Raw genomic sequence first — 19,662 nt, forward strand, 5'->3', positions numbered from 1 at the left:
TCTTACTGCAGCCACACTGCTGCCCTTCAAACATTGGGAACAGCCTCTGTGGCCAACTTGAAACTCATCTTTTTTGAGCCAAATAAACATGCCAGGTCCCTCAGCTGTACCTCAGATGCCACGTCTGGGTCTCACCCCCATTGTGACCTCCCTTCTGGGAAGGGTCACTGATGGAGCAACACCCCTCTTGGGGTAGGTTGCAGAGACTTGAGGGGGGAAATCCCCAGTGTGGGGTGGCCTCTCTCAATCTCGACATGCCATCTATTTCTGCAGCCCGTGAGCAAATTAGCCCCTCCAGCTATTCCATCACCACGTCAGGTCAGTTGGACACAGAGTCCACTCAAACCCACAGGTCTGTTACGCACAGGCCGTTTCAAAACAGCTATCCCTCAGCTTCCACTCAAAGTATGAATTTTTAAAATCAAATTGTACTTGGTTTTAAAACTTCTCCTTGCATTTTCTATTTTTACTATTAACAGGAGGTTGAGGATATTTAAAGCTGGTGATGTCACTCACTTACAGAAAGGCCTTGAAATACAGAACGTTAAGTGTTATGATGCTGTAAGAACGGGGGTGGTGCCCAAAACAGAAAAGGAGAGCTCATGAGGCAGGTGCCTTTGGTCATTTGGCCCCTGCTTACCTCCCACCAGCCTCATCTCCACCTTGCCCATCCGAGGGGCATTCTACGCTTGTGTGTACTGGACTTGATTGCTTTTGTGCATCATGATCTTGCAGCTTGGAATGCCCTTCTAGGCCCTACTCTTCCTCACTCACCCTTACATCCTTCCTCCCGACAGGTTGTAGTAGGTGCCCCTTGTTAGGCTCCCAAGGCCCCCAGGGCACACAGTGGAGAGCAAGTCTCAGTTTGTAATTACCAACTTCCACTGGACTGCAGGCTCTGCGGGGGCAGAATCTGTGTCCAGTTTACTGCTCTTTCTCTTGAGCGTAGCATCAGAGCCTCCGTACAGCGACATCTAATAAACATTTGCTACACGAGCAGTGCTAGACTCCATGCCGAGCTTCTCAGGAGGGTGCCGTAAAGGCATCTCCGGCACATCTTTGGCCCCCCCTGCCAGAGTCAGAACACCGTGCTGCTGGACCACAGGTTTTGTTTTCACTTGAGCTAACACGTCCAGTGGGTGGGGAACCTCTATGCCCTAACAAATGAGAGGCTATTCCCAGCCTAGCGAATGTTTTTGCTGCCCAGCAGTCTCCTGCCCAGCAGTCTCCTGCCCGGCCAGCCACAGGTGCCTAGGAAATTATCAAATGGAAAACTTCAATCTGCTGACCTTCTTGTCCAGCCTTAACGTCATACACGCCGGGCAGGTAGGGGTGAGTAATGTCCAAACAGGTCCCAGCTCAAGTGTTTCCTGGCACCACCAGGAGAAGCTGGGAGGAATAGGCAGGGGCCGTATTCTCTGGGGGGCCGGGGGCTCGATCTGAAAATTCCCCCTTTCCCCAGCAAGACAGAGTGGGACAGGCAGCTCGTCTCTGTGGATATTCCCATGTAACCAGACTTTTCAAATGGTGGGACATTGACTAAAGAAACTGAATTCAGAAACATCAGAGAATGGGATAATTGGATCCAGGTGGTATGTTCGGCCGGCTGTAAAGAGACTCTGCCATATGATGAGTATTATTTGATAGGAAAAGTTTCTCCTCTTAAAATGTTGTCTGTGCAGGCAGGATGTCTCAGCCCAAGCCCAGCTGAAAGCTCTTCAGAGACAAGTTGGTGGCACGCAACAGCCTTTTCAGAGAGTTAACCATTTTCAGCACTTGCCAGGGCAGGCCCAGCTCTCACGAGGATATACTGCAGACAGAAGGGTACTGGAGGTTTTGCTCCACGCCTGGGAAGCCAAGGAGCCTTGACCGGCCACATGAGAAACACACCCTACTTAGTTGTACCTACCTGTGCCAGGCCAACAGATGAGAACATTGAGCAAATCTACCCCCAGTGTCAGCCCTTTAGGGGGGGTAACAGTGCAAGTATGGGTAGGTTGTAGAGGAGTCTGAATGCACATGGGCGAGGTGTCACTACCTGACCTAACCTTGATGTCTCCTCTCTCCACCAGATCACCAGGGTCCCTGTGGAATCCTGTGAACAGTATACAACTTGCGGGGAGTGCCTGAGCTCAGGGGACCCTCACTGTGGCTGGTGTGCCCTGCACAACATGTAAGTTTGGGACCGTTCTGGAAAAGGGCTGGAATGCACAGGGCCAGGCACTTCCCTGGGAGTGTCGACGAGGGCTGTGACTGTGGTTGGCAGGGGGAGAGGCCTTTCCCTCTGCTGAGCAGTCACTCCATTCGCAGCAGGAGCACTGAGAACAGCAAAAGGAAGACGGCCTCGGTGGGCCTCCTTCCTAGCTCAGTGCCTCTGCCTCTCTGTCTTTCATTTCACTCCCAAAGTCTGCCCTCCCAGCCACTCTCAAGTCCGTACCTTGTCAGTACAGGAAGGGTCGTGGTGTTGGACAAACTCGGGATGCAGTAGAATCTCTAGGTTTCCCAAGAAACTCCTGGGTGCGTCTCCTGCCATGAGCATGCGATGGTCCTGCACTAGTGTCAGGGGTTTGGACTGCACTTAGCTGCTGTGTGACCCTGCATGGTACACTGACAACTCTGGGCCCTGTTTCCCCATTGCTCAATAGGGAATAATGCCTACCTTGCAGGTGTATTGTGAGGATTAAATGAAATAATGAATGCTCTGGAAATAAGGAAACCTAGAATAGACTACACAAATCAAAATAATTACTATGGACCCTGAACACTTGGGAGGACCCTTCTGGCCTCATTTGAGGATTTCAAGAAGTCACATCCCCCTCCAACTGGCCTCACAGCCCAATTCAGAAACATCCCAGCCATTGAATACCACCTTGATAGAAATACAAAATTACACTTAAACTTCCCAATTTGAAGAGCCTCGGAGGGAGAGAAAAGGGTGAAAACTCTGAAAGGCAGGAGCTGACTAGGAATTCTGTTCCCCAATGGTGTTGGAAACTCCATGGCTCTGAGCCAGCCAGCAAAGCATCTCTATGAAATGTTCTGGGTTTGGGTTTGGGGTAGAGGCGGAGGCGGGGGCCAGAGTTCAGGGGCCCGCACAATAGCTCTTGGCTTCCAGCCTCTGCAGCAGGTGTTGGGAGGGCTACAGAGGGAGAGAGAGAAGCAGGCGCCTCACAGATGCAAAATCTGGACTGGATTGGAGCCCACAAATACTGGGTTTCCCACTTGGGTTTGGAGGGAAAAGACTCCTCAAAAAGTTTTCAAAATATGCTCTAATCCGAAACTGATACCGAGTCACTATTTAGGTCAGGCAAATGATAAAGATGCCGATGACACTCCTGTTGTGTCACAGGTATGGCAGAGGGGGCTGGAATCGGGTTCCTTTCGGTGAGGCTGACTTGTCAGACAGCGGGTTCTCTCTCTTCTCAGGGGGATTTCTTCCTCCAAAGAACCCGACAGCCACATTGGCTCCATGTCCTGGGTTACCTGCCCTCTCCCTGGGCAATGGGCACGTCCAACTGCACCACCCACTCCCTGCTGCTCCCTGCCCTGCCCACCCATCTTCTGCCAGCATCACTTCTCCCATGTGGAACACGCCAGAATTATAGACGAGGATTGTCACTTACTCACCAGCAAGAACATGCATGTTCCCCAACTTGTACTTGTGCCTACAAGCCTATCCACAATGTCTGTCTCCTGGAGGCCCCAGACCACCCTTGTCATCCTCTTGGTCAAGGTCAGATGTGGCTACTGGAATGACTAAGCCACATCATCAGAGTCTTAGATTTCCTCTGTCTGCCAAACTCCTTACCTGTCCTCAAAGACCCCCAGCTACACACCAGGGCCTATCTCTCCTTCCAGCTAACTCTGCCTGCCAAGGGGTCATGGGGAGCAAGCTGTTTCCTGTTTATACCCAGAGCTTTCTCCTTTTCTGGTTGCTCTCTTCTCCACCAGCTCCTCCTGCCGTCCTTCCAACCTGCCATCACCAGCCTGCCCAGTGAGGGAATGAGGTGATGGGCCCACCTGCAGCTGCCAGGCCTGCACGCTGGACTTCAGTGGAGGCAGGGGGCTGAGGGAGAGTGCCAAAGAACCTCTGGGTCTGCAGGGGTTCGCAACCTTCCTGTCTCTACTGTGTGCCTTGCTCTTGCAAGTGCATTATTGTCTCCAGGGCTATTTATCTCTGTTAGGGCTGTTGCCATAAATAGTATGATAAAAAGAGCCATTTCAGTGAGTCAATGAGATAAAGGCTCCAGTCAAGAGCTCACTTTAGAGCTATCTTAAGGATTCACTTAAACCTCCATAATTCTTTTCTTTGACAGCATTCATATTTAGATACATTATGCGCCTGGAAAGGAAGAGGAAGAGCTGGGGGGAGTTCCGTGGGAATCACTGCCCCATTGTGGAATCTGGTCGTGTCCCATGGCTAATGGTTTGGGAAAGCACCGGAGTGTTCCCATGTGACATAGTGGCAACCAAATGCTCCTGCATGTAGGATCCACCATTCCCACCTCCAACCATGAGCAAAGAACCCTAGAGCCCGAAATGAGCACGTTGAAAGAAACAGCCACACAGTTTTCTGACAGAGGTAGCCCTGGCTGCGACTCCTCGTCTGTCTCTCTGTCTCCAGGCATTATTTCACACCACAAACATCTATTTAAAAGACACGGTGTGACAGGTAGAATATCTCAGTGAATAAAACACAGCACCTGCCTTCAAAAAGCCATTAATCCAGCCACAAGATCACATTTACACTATCCCGTATGGCTGAGACCCTGTCCAGATTTTTAAATATGCCTGGAGATGAATAATATTAAAAGTCATCATTAATATTATAATAAGGGCTAACAGGCCATTTTCTCAGCACTAATTCATTTGAAAAATTTTTTATTGATTGATTTTTACAGAGAAAGGAGGGAGTTCTTGTAGGAACCCCGACTGAGATCAAATGCTTAATCTTGGCATATTGGGATGACACTCTAATCAACTGAGCTACCCAGCCAGGGCCTTTAAATTTTTTTTTTTACTTATTGACTTTAGGGAGAGAGAGAGAGAGAGAGAGAAACATCGATTTCTTGTTCCACTTTTTTATGCATTCACTGTTTGCTTCTTGCACGTGCCCCAACCTGAGATCAAACTTGCAGCCTTGTTGTGTCAGGACAATTCTCTAACCAACTGAGCTACCCAGCCAGGGCCTCCAACTCATTTAATCCTTTCAGCAACCCTAAGAGTTAAGGTCACCATTTAACATTGGGGAAACTGAGGCACGGAGCAATTAAGTAATTTGCTCCAGGGGCCGTAGCCAGATAGCCTGGCTCCAAAGTTTATTGCTTAGCCTATTGTGTGCTTCTTGTGTTTCCTACCTTCCCTCCCTTGCTCATTGAGAAGTCTATAACGATGCTAACTAGAGCTATGCTTTATGTCTAGACCACATCTCTCATTCTGGGAGTTAATCCCACTTCCTCTTAGTCTGTCTTTAACTGCAATAGAGACCATCTGGGAGGCACCCAAGTCTCTGGAATAAGAGAAAGTCATAAGAAGAAGACCAGCCACAGGCCTCAGAGCAGCAAACCCGTCTTACTTACACGTAGGAGACAATGGAGCCCAGCAGATGGGTCTCAGAGGCCTGACCTCCTGTGAATCTGTGTCTGTGGCAGGTGCTCCCGGAGGGACAAGTGCCAGCGTGCCTGGGAACCCAATCGATTTGCTGCCAGCATCAGCCAGTGCATGAGCCTCGAGGTGCATCCCAGCAGCCTCTCAGTGTCTGAGCACAGCCGGCTGGTAAGTAACGCACCCAGGGACGTGGTGGGGACACAGAGCATTCACATGTGTGGGCGGATTTCTTTAACACTTACACAGGAATCTGTAAATGGATTGTGCTTTCCATGCTCCGAGGAAACTGTATTTATAGAAAAGCTATGGCAACTCCTATTGTAAAGGGCACAGCCATCCTCCATACTCCTTGCAAATTCATTACTCATTGATCTGTATCATAAACCTAGATTTTGCATTTAGTAACAAACATCTACAACATCAGGCAATCCGATAGCAAACAAGGCATTCTTTGGTGTATGCTGTATTTACAATCCTTCACTGATACAGCCTCTCACAGAAACCTGAGAGTTCCGATTGCATGTGTAGGGGCAGGGGGGTAGAGAAAGACAGAGACAGAGATGGGGACTTAATTCACAGTCTGTGGGGGCTTAAGAGAATATTAAAGAGAGTGAAATAGCCCTTAACCACCTGTCGAAGTGCAACCCAAAATATTTCATGTCCTCAGGCCCTGCACAATTATTTCATTCTGAAGTTTTATGATCATTCACGGACGTTAATTAGTCAATGAACCTTCCAAGATACCCGTTCATTCATCCCCACAGGGAGATTTTGGCTCGCATGGCGCTGAGGAACAAACAGCAGAGTTTGTACCTCAGTCTCGGGGCCCCATGGAAACGAAACTGGGACAGAGATTCAGCAGCAAGCAAATGTATGGGAAGGCGAGGTGACACACATTGTGACCGAAAAACCTGATGCCAATAAATCGCAGCAGGTGCTGGTAGGAAGACAAAGGGACACCCACAGGGCTGTTGTCCCCATGACCCCTTATAGGCACTCCCCACTGCCAGAGGGAGCCAGTCACATTTTTTACATATTGTTTTAAATACTGCTTAGATGTTATAATGTGGTGATTGAGTACAAACTCATTTCAGAACAGCATCTTGCCATGAGTTTCTCCGTCAGCAGTTTCTTCTGACAGTGTGGGATACTTTTACCATTCCAAAGGAGGGTGTCCCAACTTGAAAAGGCTGGACACCACTGGCCTAGATCATTGGAACCTGATATAGGTGACAGCTGACATCATCCGCACTGCTGGTGTCCTCGTCCCTGCTTTCTCTCATCCTGTACGTGCCTTGTGAAGTGACTGCCCTCCTCCAGGGGAGCTGTCAGTGAGCAGAGCGCCCAGGAGGGACAGGGAAGCAGAAACTCTAGCACATTGACCACGTTGACCCCTGTCCCAGGGGCTGGGACAGCCAGAATGAGGAGCTAGCTGTCTTCCACCAACCTGACGAGATCCTGGGGAACTCCTGGGGAAGCTCCAGGTTGGTGATACTTACTCTCCCATGAGCCAGGGCTAAGACATATTGTGAAGGGCCTGGCTCATGACTTGTTTTAAAGCACAGGTGGCAAACACAAGGCCCCCAGGCCAAGTCCAGCCTTCCACCTTGTTTTATCCAGCCTACTCGGCCCTTTGAAGGCAAGGCTGATGTGGCCCCTGGTGAAAATGAGTTTGACACCTCTGCTTTGACGTTTACATGGTTTCATGTCAAAATGAGCTGTGTCTGAGATGGATTTTGGTATCTTTCCCCTTAGTACCTGCCACCCCAGCGCTTTCTGATGCTGGACAACACTGCAAAATAAAGTCATGAGAACACTAATAAAGACCATTGACCCTGCCCACCCTGGCAGCACTACTGTAATCCTTCAGTGTCAAAGTCAGAACACCTGCATCAACACCCTTCTGTACAGATGAGGTCAGGGCAGACTAGTGAGCCAGGGGGCAACGGCAGGGGCAGGGCCAGGACTAGGGAAAGCCCAGTCATCGGCCCCTAGGGCTCTTCCAAGGGCATCATCCCTGTGCTCCTGAGCCTCTTTACTCCTTCCGCAGCTCAGCCTGGTTGTGAGTGATGCTCCAGATCTGTCTGAGGGCATCGCATGTGCCTTTGGAAACCTGACGGAGGTGGAGGGACAGGTGTCTGGGAGCCAAGTCATCTGCATCTCACCTGGGCCCAAGGATGTCCCTGTCATCCCTCTGGATCAAGGTAAGAAGTGTCTGTCATGAGAGTCACAGGCTGGGAGTTGCCTTACAAGGGCAACTAGGAGTAGAGGGACATGGGATGGGGGTGACAAATACCAGCACAGAAGTGGCCTGACCAAGTCTCCTTATGCCTAATACCAATATGGGCTTGCATAACTCGTTTGGGCTTGAAAACAAACTGTCATGCACCAAAATGAAATTTAGGAAGAAAGAAATCCCTTGCTTTCATTTGAGTGAAGGCTGCACAGTGTGCAAAATTTTCCTAGACTTCCCTTCTAAGAATGGCTATGGCTTCGGCCAGTGGTTTCAGGGGGGTTCTCCCCACAGAACCGGAGGCTTGAAGGGTTCTGGCCTAACACTTCTAAAAGTCTTTCAGTAACTGAACGTGCCTGACCAAGGCAGAGGCTCTGTGGGATCTGATTGATTACTTCTTTCCTAAGGCAGAGAGTGTGGCAGTGTCTGGGTGTCAGCAGGGTGAAAAGAACTTTCTGGTGAAGAGTCAATTCAGGCAGGTTCCATCTACTCTCTGTGCCCAGAGAGCCCCGGACTGGCTGAATGATTTACCCTCAGGATCTTCACTGGGTCCCAGGTTATCACCCTCCCTCCTTTTCTCTTCTTTTTTCCAGACTGGTTTGGGCTAGAACTGCAGCTGAGATCCAAGGAGACGGGGAAGATATTTGTCAGCACCGAGTTCAAGTTCTACAACTGCAGTGCCCACCAACTGTAAGCCCTTGTCAGAGTCTTGCCCTGGGTCTGGCTATGGGTGTGGGGTGTCTCCAAGCTCGAATCATGTCCTAGTCACCTCCCTCTTTGCCTGTGGAGCCTGACACATTGTCTGGAACAGAGTGAGCTCCCCATGAATATTCCTTTTCAGTTCTATTCAGTTTACTCAGTTACATTAAACCGAATGGTAATCACTCTTCACAGCTTCGGATTCCATTCTGACTCCCTTGCCTGCTCCCCCAAAACTTTACACTCAACTATCAAGCTAAGAGAGTAAAAGAGGATTTGAAGTAAAGACAAGTCATGGCCCAGGAATTGTAAGAAAAGTTTTCTCTTCCTGACAAATCGGTGGTGGCTTTGAACATAGATTGACAGCGAGCAGAGTTTAGACATGTCAGCCATGACCAAATGAACTGGGACTCGGTGATAAGAGTCTGCTATGCATGCACTTACCCCCAGAGGAGGGGTAAGAGAGGGCAGTAGCCTTTCCCGGCGTGCAGGGTAAGGACCTGGGTTGGGAGGCGGAGAGGAGCCTTTAACTCCACCATAGTCCAAGCCCAGCCTTCAACCTTTTAAAGAGAAGAGGGAAACCGGACTAAACTCCAGTCTCAATGGGGGCTTCACTACAGCCCAGCTGACCTCACTGGCCATCTACAGCAGCAGAATGCCTACCAATGGGTGCCCACAAGCTATGAGATCCTACAGCTGTGCAGGAAGCCAGGCGTGCTTAGAGCAATGGAGAGAGAGACCCTCATTTAGTTTCTGATGATCCTCTCTGGAAAAGAAACTAGGACTTCTTCCTTACAAAGTGGGAACATTGGTCACAGGACCAATGACCTTGAACATTCAGAAAAGAGAGATCACCCCCAACAACTTCATACCAGAGGGAGCAGTAACTGGGACAATTCTATGGACTCTTTCTTCCCATTGTCTGAGGCAGGGACAGCCTGAGGCCTACATAGTCCACAGAACTCCAAGGCATCAAGTCCTAGGATCTAAACTGTGGCCACAGTGGGCCCAGCATGCACGTGGGTAGAGGGCCTGTGTACAGCTAAGCCCAAGAGGAATGTTTTAGCCCTTAAAATAGACAGATGAGCCAGTCCTCCTCTCTCCCCTTCTCTGATGTTGATTCTGATGGTTACAGTCATCTGCTGGAGTTCTAGGGCCTCCACCGAAGTTAAGGAAGGAGACATAGCTGTGCCTCATTGGGCCAAATCGACAAATGTGATAAGAAAGGACAAGTAAAACCAGCCCAGGGAGCGGGGAGGAGTCAGAGCAGGGAAGCCAGTGGCTGAAGTCCAAACAGACAAAACTGCCCAATAACCACTGCATTCCAATCCCAGCCAGCCCAGTTTGGGGAACTGCAAGCACCTTAGAACAAAGAACCTCCCAACCTTCTCAGACTCCGGCACAGTGGTGATGGACCGCATTGCTGGTGAGCGTATTCTCATCTCCATGGCAGTCCAGTGTGATGCCACCACTTTCAACCATGCATTGCTGTGGCAACAGAGATGCTGTCACAAGCAGCAAGTCTTAGGAGGAAAAAAAAAGCAGGTCGCCTTGACAGCACAGATTGCATCATTTTATTGCCAAACACTATCTAGCTTGGCATTCATAGTAAAAAGTCGCAGAATTTTTGTGCTTATTCAGTCCTCTCCTTTAAATGTGGTAAAAGGAGACCTGCAGAGGACAAGTGCTCCCACAAAATTAACAGTGGGAGAGCCAGGCTTACAACCCCATCTCATCATCCTTGGTCCAGTTTCATTATTTACTTACTGAATCATAAAATGTTAGCAAGACTCAGTCAGTCTGGCCCAAGCTCAGATATGAAATAACTTTGGGCATACGCAGAGGGAATAAAAATGAGGGAAGCAAGGGGGAGGTGAAGTGCCTATTAGCGATGGCCCCTCAGGATGGAGTCCCATATGCCCAAGTGTAATGAGAGGCCCCACCAGGTGGCGCCAGATTGTAGACGGGGCTATGTCCCTTCCAGGTTGTCCAGTTGTGAAATGCTAGGCTGGAGAAGCAGTCCAGGGGCAGGAAGATCAACCCTACCTTACAGAACCCATTTCCATGATAATGGTCTGATCACACACAAAGCCAAAACAATATGCTCAGCCTCCAGGTGAGAGAGCAAGGAGGGAGGCATTCACCCTGGCAAGAAATACATAGGAGCCACACACACGGGCTATTGCTACCTATGCTGGACTACTTGGAGAGTGGGATAAAGTTTCCATTTTAATATTGTTTGGCTCCCAAAGCTCAGGATCGCAGGTGATATGAACCGAGCATTAACCAATGTGATTTGAGATCTTCAAATAATAGGTAATTTAAGCACTTGAAAATAATACATTTAACATTGTATTTTTCAAATCCATTCCCAATGCATTATCTGGTTTGACGCTAAACAGCACTGTGGAGTAGACAGGAAAGTTTGATTACAGACAGGAAAAAATGCCTATTCAGAAGGTGAGGTGACTTACTCAGGGTGACCCCAGTGGCAGTGCCAGAGGCAAGACTGGAATCAGATCTGCCCAGTTTCCACCCGTGTCTCTCAGCTTTTCTGTCACATAAGTGGTGGTATGCTGGGAAATGTTCAACCACCAGCAATCAGAGGGGAAAGGCCCATATTTTCATTTGCCAGTGTCTAAAGTGGAAATACTTCCTCTGTGGCCAATTTTCAAGTTATCGACATGATGTCAACCTGTTTGAAAAATTCCTAAAGATATAAATAATCAGCTCTCATGAGCTGATACAGGCCAGCTCTACTACACCACTACTTTATAGGTTACACTATTTCCACTCTGGATTCATTTATTTTTTCAGGTCTCTGGTCCAGTGAATGAATATCTTGGAGAGCAAATCCACAGGTCTCAGTGCTGGGGGTTGCCCCACCTATCTACCCTCCTGAGAGTAAGACTAGGATAAACAGACTAACGTCAGGATGCCTAGGCTTCCTAGCACCCTTATCCTCCATCTCTGCTTCCTTCTCTTTGCCTCTTACTATCTCCACCTTTGCAGGTGCCTGTCTTGTGTCACCAGCGCCTTCCGCTGCCACTGGTGCAAGTACCGCAACCTCTGCACTCATGACCCCACCACCTGCTCCTTCCAGGAAGGCCGGATCAATATTTCAGAGGTAAGCAGGGCTCACCTTGGCGTGGCAATGTCCCCACTGAATCTGAGTGGCCCTCCCTTAGCTTGGCCACCTCCTGGCTCTGGCCCATCTTGGTCTTCTCCCAGAGATTCTACATGTTAGATAGTCATGTTATTATAAAGCTCAAAAAGTGGCAGGAAATGCCCCAGAGGTGGAGAAGTGCACTGTATCTACTAGACTCCTAAGACTCTGAATTCAAAAGCTTGAGGGGAACAGAGGGTTGAAACTGAAAGTCTAGAGGAAACATTTCCAACCAAACAGACTCCATGGTCTAGAATAGTGTAGTGAATGGCATTTATTCTTTGAGTCTAAGCCCTTTGCTTGGCTGCAGACATAGTCTAGTTCAATAGAACATTCACTTGCAACCATTCTTTCATGCCAACTTCTCTTCCAAGTGTAAAATTCAATGATTCTTTGACTCTGATGTATGACTGAGTGGGTGGCCTTATAGAAAGAGAGAGAAATTCAGCTGGTGAAAAGAACCAGGCCTTGCTAAAAGTCCCATTTTATTATACATCAATGTTTCATCCCTAAGGTCTGAGCCACCTTTGTTATCAACACAGCGAAAAAGCAAATTGCTTATCTTTCCAGCAAATATTCCATCCAACGATTATTCATTGATGTTGACTTCCCTACATATTCACAGCATGCTTTAGGACAATGAAGCCTGCCTGGTCCACTTCCCTGTCTTGTGGCTAATGTTTTTCACATCTTGGGGTGGCCAGTGGTTGGGTTTGAACAAATATAGAGACTTTATGTGTTCATACAAATACACAGGGCACATAACTACATCCCCTCTTAGTCTGCCTTTGGGAAAACTCACAAACGTAAATAAGAGACAGAGTCGAGTCTGCATATGCTGCCGCAGTCTTTCTCTGCAGGTCTAATTCTTCCACAAGACCACAGGCTCCTTGAAGGCCAAGGCTGCATCTTATTTTTAAATCCTTAGTGCCTTCTTCAGTGAGTGTTTCTGGAACACATGCATGAACGAATGGATAAACCAATGACTGCTTTAGTCAAATGCCATTGATGGAAAGGGTTCCTTGGATCTACATGTCTAAGATTTCAGGAAATAGAGTCTTATGTGTCTCCTACTCTTGTTACATGTGCTGGTTGCTTCCATGGATAAACAAAAGAAAATAGGCCTTGATCTACACATATCAAATCATTACAATGTGCACTTTAAATATTTTTAAATATTTAAAACTTTTATTTGTCATTTATACCTCAATAAAGCTAAAAAAAATCTTTAAATTAAAATAAAAAAGAAAGTAGGCATTTAGCTTTCCCAAACACACATTCTTTTTTTTACATTTAAAATTTTTTTTTATTTATTTATCTTTAAAGGGGAAGGGAAGGAGAGAAGGAGAGAGATATCAATGTATGGTTGCCTCTCGTGAGTCCCCTGCTGAGAAATGGCCTGCAACCCCGGCATGTGCCCTGACTGGGAATCGAACCGCAATCGTGAGGTTCGCAGGCCCGCGCTCAATCCACTGAGCCACACCAGCCAGAACCCAAACACACATCCTTGACCTTGAATTCTTACTTTCTGAAGCAATATGTATTATATTCAGCTGGAAAAGTAGGAGTTCCCAGTATTGAAAGAGAGAAACATAGATGAAGCTGGCAGGCACCTAAGGCAGACGCACCCACAGGTGCCTCAGCGCCGTAGAATCTGGTCCCTTGAAACGTTTGGGAAAAGGTTTTTCCTCTTGCCACCTGCTGCGCTTTGACGTAGCTGACCAGAAAGCAGTACGTTGGTCTTACTGGAGCTTGGAAATTCATCCCGGCCCCAGCATTCTGCAAGAATATGAAACTGCTTTCAGGTCTGTGTTCTCACTCATGAAGAGGGCCCAAGAGCTGAGGGACTGAAGTGGGGTAATTAACCCAGCTTGGGAGTTAACAGAAGTGTGAAAAAGGGAGGTGAGGTGAGGCCAGGAAAAACGGAAGCCACGGGAAGGTTTGCTCAGATTAAAGGCAGCTAAGGATCAAGATAAGCCGTCTGGGAGACTGACCTTCACAGTGGCCACTTCTAAACTTCCAAGTTCCTGAACAAAATAAATCGAGGTGGACCACAGAACACACGCACGCACTCAGAGGGTGAAGTGCAGATCTGGACAAGACAGAACAGCTGCTGCATTTTCTCCTAGGGCTCCCCTTCGGGCAAGAGAAACCCGAAGCCAAGCCTGCCGCTACAGGCAGAGGGAGGGAGGGCAGCTGTGTCACTGAGCAAGACAAACAAACTGCCTGGTGTGGAGGCCAGGAGGGCCGAACCCCAGAGGACTGATTGGAAGCATGCCAGCCTCCCTTATGCCCCTTGGAAGTCACTGGAACACAGCCCCCTCTCAGCTACAGGGATGAGACTCAGGCGATCCAGAGAGCTGGGTCTCATACGTCCCCCCACCCCACTCCCACCCCTTACAACTCAGGGTTGAATTAATAGGGTAAGAGCCTGGGGGTAAACTCAGAAGCTTCCCATCTCCTTTTAGTTTTTCCTTTTCTCCTTCATGTCTGTTCCTTGGGGTAGGAGAGGTGCCTTTGTCTCCACTCACCTCCAGGAATGGGCCAGACCACTCTTTTTCTGCTAATATGCACAGGGCTGGTGTGGCCCAGTGATTAGCTCTTGGGAGGCTGGTGAGGGAAGCCCAGACTCCATCTGGCTCCGGCTTTTTCTCAAGAAAGGAAATAGGGTGCAGGCTCCCAGTGAGGACACCAGGGCCTCTCTCAGCTTCCTCCTGATACTGCTTTAGCTCGCAGCCACTGCCCAGCTTTCCCCAACAAATAGCTCCCAGCCCTGTGCTCTTCCATCCAAACCTCTGTTTATAGGGAACCCCATTCCTGAAAACATGGGGACAGCAAAGTACACCTGTGCAGCTTGGGAGAGGGTCCCCTGACTCCATGAGGAGTCCAGTCTGACAGCCTCAGGTTCTTCTGAGGACTGGAAACCTCTTAGGTGCTTCTTTAGGGTTCTAGAATATCTCTATTGTACTTCCAATAAGGCTCCCCTAACTTTGAATAAAAATTTTCTCTCTGTCTCTCTACTTCCTAGAAACAACATATAACTGATTAGCTCCACTGATTTACATAGCAACATGAATGCATCACACATTTGTAATTCTCTCGATTGTGACAGTTCTCAGAAAGAGTGGGGGGGGTGGGGGAAGCCAGCCACAGCAGCAGCACCTGGGACTGTGTTAGAAATTCAAATTCTGGGGCCTCATCCCAGGATAGCCTAAAGATTGAGAACCACTGACATATGGCATCTCAATTGCTTCTTGCAACAGACCTGCAGTTTCACATAATTCATATTTGATATTTATAGTAACCAAGATGCTAAAAACTTAGGATTTCTGCCCAAGGCTACAGAGAACTCAGGCATCCAAAAAAGCTGAGTACAGTCTGCCTTCTGTAGAAAATCAGGGCCAGTTAGCTTGTGTGTCTGCATGGCCACAACCACAGTAGAAGAACTGACATCCACCTGGCCTTTTGCTGTTGGTCCCAAGGGTTTCGGGTGTGGAGGAACCAGCAGAAATCCATCTCTACGGGTGGGGACAGTGCCCATGTCAGATAGGGCAGCATTGCCACATCCAGCTACAGAGACTGCCAGCCATGAGGTGGATCTGCCCACCGTTGTCAGAGGGCTGGTGCACCAAGACCATGCTTTGACACGACTATGAAATGCTTCGCCATTTTAGAGTGAGTGCTACACAAAAATGAAAACAGTAGTGAACATTTACTTAGTGCTTATTATATATGCAACATTTTAATATCTCACTTAATCTACTCTATGAAATGGACTCTATTTAGGAGAATAAATTGAGATATAGGTGCACAAGCACAACAGAAATATGCAGTAATAACACTAACATTGTTAATTCCACTTATTCCCATTATGACGCACCTATATATTCTCCCAGGCANTGCCCATGTCAGATAGGGCAGCATTGCCACATCCAGCTCCAGAGACTGCCAGCCATGAGGTGGATCTGCCCACCGTTGTCAGAGGGCTGATGCACCAAGACCATGCTTTGACATGACTATGAAATGCTTGGCCATTTTAGAGTGAGTGCAACACAAAAATGAAAACAGTAGTGAACATTTACTTAGTGCTTATTATATATGCAACATTTTAATATCTCACTTAATCTACTCTATGAAATGGACTCTATTTAGAATAATAAATTGAGATGTAGATGCACAAGCACAACAGAAATATGCAGTAATAACACTAACATTGTTAATTCCACTTATTCCCATTACGACGCACTTATATATTCTCCCAGGCAATCCAGTGTCAGCAGTTATTATTGGCCCATTTTCTAGACAAGGAATCTGAATTTCAGTTGAATGACCTTTGAACTCTTGTTAGGGTGTGAAAAACCTTTCCACCACTCAGAGTACAGCAAATTTCTGATGGGAGCCCCCAAATCTCCGCATCCGTAGGCTGGATCCAGCTGTGACAATGGTGTTAGCAAGCCGTGTGCACTGGAGTGTATATGGCTTTCAGCTTTAAAAGCTCATCTCCCTCCACGGCTAAGCCAGGCCTAGTTAGATGTAGATACATAAATATCTTCTTTATGCCATGCCCCAAGGGGAAGGTGGAACCAAATAAATCCGATTAGCTTCCCGGGATGCTGACTGCTCTCTCTTTGAAGTCCGGTAGGTGACGATAATGCCATTTTTCACCTGGGAGAAGTCACTTTATAGAGCTGAGGGGCCCCAGCACTGAGAGCTGGTGATGCACAGCCACCAGAGTGACGATGCAGTCCTAAAATGGAGGGAGGGGGGCTCCTGTGCCAGGGTCCTGCTCTCCCCGTGGTCACGTCGCCTCCCCCCCTGCCTCCCCCGCGCCTGCGATATTCCCGAATACAGCCTCTGTTCATCTTGATGGGAACTCAGTGGCTGACAAGGAGGTGATGCTGCTGCCTAGAGACAGAAGAATAAGAGGACTGATCTAGAGGGGTCATTCAACACTGAGGGGATCAGCAGCAGCGATGGGCATTTTAGCAATGTCAGCAATGGTCCTCGGGTTCTGTGGAAGAAGCATAGTGTGGTTATTTGCTCTCTTGTTCTTAGGATAGGAAGTATGTGTGTGTATGTGTGTATATGCATACTCACAGGAGCAGACAGGTCAGAAGTAGCCTCCTTGTATCTTGTATGTGATGAAACCCGTCCCCTTCCTCAAGCTCCAGAGGTATTGAAGTTCCAACAACTTGCCAACATTCTGCGCTGCCTGCTCCACTGCACCTACCTTCAGCCCTCACCACTGCATTTCCACCCAAGCCTTGTTGCTCCCTCATTACTGCATCCACCAAAACCAACTCACAAGCCAAAGGGTCTATGTCTTCCCCTACCCCTATTTCCCAAGAAGAGAACAGTGTACCTGGACACCAACCACTTCTCTCTTTTGCCCTGGAGACTAGAAGGATGAATCCCACCCTCTCTCGCCTGAGAGAAACAGCCAAATATACAAGTAAAGCATAAGACATCCTTGTCTAGTGGGGCACTGGGAGCCTGTGTAGGCATTTGAGAACTACCCAGGCATTGTCTTTAAATTCAGTGACAAATGCTCTGAAACAGCAGACCATAAAAATTTAGAATTTTGTCAAATTCCAAAATTTCTTAGGAAAAAAAATTCTGAAGAGTTCTCATAAAATTTTTTTTTCTACTCCTCACCCAAGGATAGATTTATTGATTTGAGAGTGAGAGAGAGAGAGGTAAAGAGAGAGAGGAACTTAGGTGGTTTCTCTCTGTATACTCCCCAACCAGAGATCGAACCCAAAACTTTTCAGTGTATGGAATGATTCTCCAATCAACTGAGCCACCCGGCCAGGGCTGGAGTGTCTGCTTTTGACTGTTAATCCTCCAAACTGAATCAGACTTAGCCCAAACAAAGAAATGAGACTGTGTATGTGTGTGTATATGTAATATTACATATAAAAAATAAATATGGGTATAAATATATACTTTTGTCAAAGTTAATAGGATTCTACAATCTTATTTTCTAACTTCAGACATTATACGTCCAAAAGCACATTTTTAAGCCTCTGCTACTGAAATATCTGAATTTGTTCTCTGGGCTCATTAGAGATGCAAAACAGTTGGTCATCATTTATAATGTGTCGACCAGTTTTGAGCCTAAAGATTTATTCATTCTCTCTCTCTCTCACACACACACCTCCTCATTATATACCTCAGCCTTATTTCTAGTCTAAGTTAACATTCTAGTTTATTAGACTCAGAGGGGATTTTTCAGCCACCAACAGGAAATAATATCTCCTTTTCCATGAGATGCCTGGGTTTCCCTAAAGTGGTGTTTATATTTTTCTTGCCTATAAATATATGAAAGACTCCATGAAGAGCACCCACAGGGGATGAAAGTGAGAATTCGGTAAAGAGCAAGTTTATGACTTGGCAGCTTGAATGACTGGCTTCTGAGCATGGACCCATCTGTTCTGGCATTGCCTTGTGATTCTGTCTCTCATGGAAACCTTGCCTGCTTGGTGTCCTCTGTACAGCTTGTGTGTAGGTGGGGGACAGCATCAGGGTCCCTGGAGGGTCATTTGGGGGCTCCTAGCTAGGTTTCTATGGGGAAGTTCCCCTGGACCCAGCTTCTCATGTATCCTCAGATTTCTTAATAGATGTGGACATGCCAACTCGATCATTGTGTGATTACAGTAACAATGACCATCTGTAACCCCAACTTTGGGAATCAAACTCCTCAAGTCTCTTGCTGTTCTGAAGGCAAGGCTGTCCCCTCTTCTGTAAAAAATCCTGGAAAGTGGGATCTAGAAGGAAATGTATAAGTCATTTTGTCTGTTGCTTCATTTTCTCATTTTTCACTTACCGTCCTAGAAGCAATGACCAGGTAGGTACCCGCTACATGTCAGGAACTGGGATAAAGACTGGGGACACGGTAAATAAGCTCCAGCCAGATCCTCAAGGCTCACAGACCACTGAGAAAGGCAAGCCAACAAGAAGCAGCAATTCTGAGGACTAGATGCTATCACAGGGCAATATCTGTAACCCAGCCTGGAGACCAGTGCAGGGAGAGGGTCAGGGACAGCTTTCCAAAGAAGGAGATGCCGAGTGTGTAGATGAATAAAAGGCAATCAGCTATTAAATAGGGCCCCGGGACAGAGGAAGATGTGGGTAGGAGTAAGTGTTTCCAGCAGAGAGAAAAGCATCTACAAGTGACCAGAGGTGAATGAGTAAGGCTGGTCCCCCCAAATCAATCTTAAACTCTTATGGCTGATGCACAAGAACTTCTGGGTAGGAGGTAGGCAGGGGCCAAGTTGTGAAGGGATTGCACTTGAGGTCCGGAGGGAAGAGAAAGCTGCCTAAGCCACACTGTAAGTCAGCCTGGTTCTTCCAGTCTCCCTCTAAGGCTGTCCGTGCTCAATATCGCCTCCAGCATTAAGACAGGGACAATATCTTATTGAAGGTAATCCCAGACCTTGCAGGAAGTTCAGCAATCTTGCCCCACATCCCCAGGGACTTAATGCCAGTAGCATCCTCTGCAGGGTAACAATATCAACCCCCACATTCTCCCAACCGGAGGAAAATGGGATGAGCAGAAATGGTTACATGTGGAGGTGACAGTCAGCTTGCCACTGTGGGAGGCTAACTGAGCTCTGTCCTCCCTGGAGAAGGAGAAAGTGGGCAGGGGATTGGGGCTGCGGGGAAGTGGTAATTCGGCCTCCAGTGGAGAAGCAACATCTAGGAATAGAACTGAGGAAAATCAATCACTTCCTCTCTCTCTCTTGGTCCTTCTTACAGTCCCTGCTCATCAAGATTTTTTTCCAGTTTTTTTTTTTTCAAAGCAACATGGCATTCATGCAGGGTCTGGTAATGAAACGAGATAAAAAGCCGGCGACAGTGTTTAGAGCATTGCTGGGAGGACTTGATTCACCTCCTGCAAAGGTCCACAGTTGGAGCGGGGAGCTGAAGCCACTGATAACGGAATGCTTTGGGCAGG

The 19,662-nt window shown here is 47.8% G+C and overlaps 1 protein-coding gene across 1 annotated transcript in view; it reads left to right on the forward strand.

Annotated features, from left to right (window-relative positions):
* The window catches only part of PLXNA2 (plexin A2), a 209,399-nt gene that overhangs the window by 131,868 nt on the left and 57,869 nt on the right, over positions 1-19,662 (forward strand). Inside the window, exons 5-9 of the mRNA XM_037070964.1 lie at positions 2,073-2,173; positions 5,652-5,775; positions 7,658-7,811; positions 8,434-8,530; positions 11,552-11,666. Of these exons, the coding sequence (XP_036926859.1) occupies positions 2,073-2,173; positions 5,652-5,775; positions 7,658-7,811; positions 8,434-8,530; positions 11,552-11,666 (591 nt within the window). The remainder of the gene's footprint in view (positions 1-2,072; positions 2,174-5,651; positions 5,776-7,657; positions 7,812-8,433; positions 8,531-11,551; positions 11,667-19,662) is intronic.

The sequence above is a fragment of the Sturnira hondurensis genome, unplaced genomic scaffold (assembly GCF_014824575.4).
Source record: "Sturnira hondurensis isolate 20B ecotype Veracruz unplaced genomic scaffold, ASM1482457v3 Scaffold0019216, whole genome shotgun sequence".
Classification (NCBI taxonomy): Eukaryota; Metazoa; Chordata; class Mammalia; order Chiroptera; family Phyllostomidae; genus Sturnira; species Sturnira hondurensis.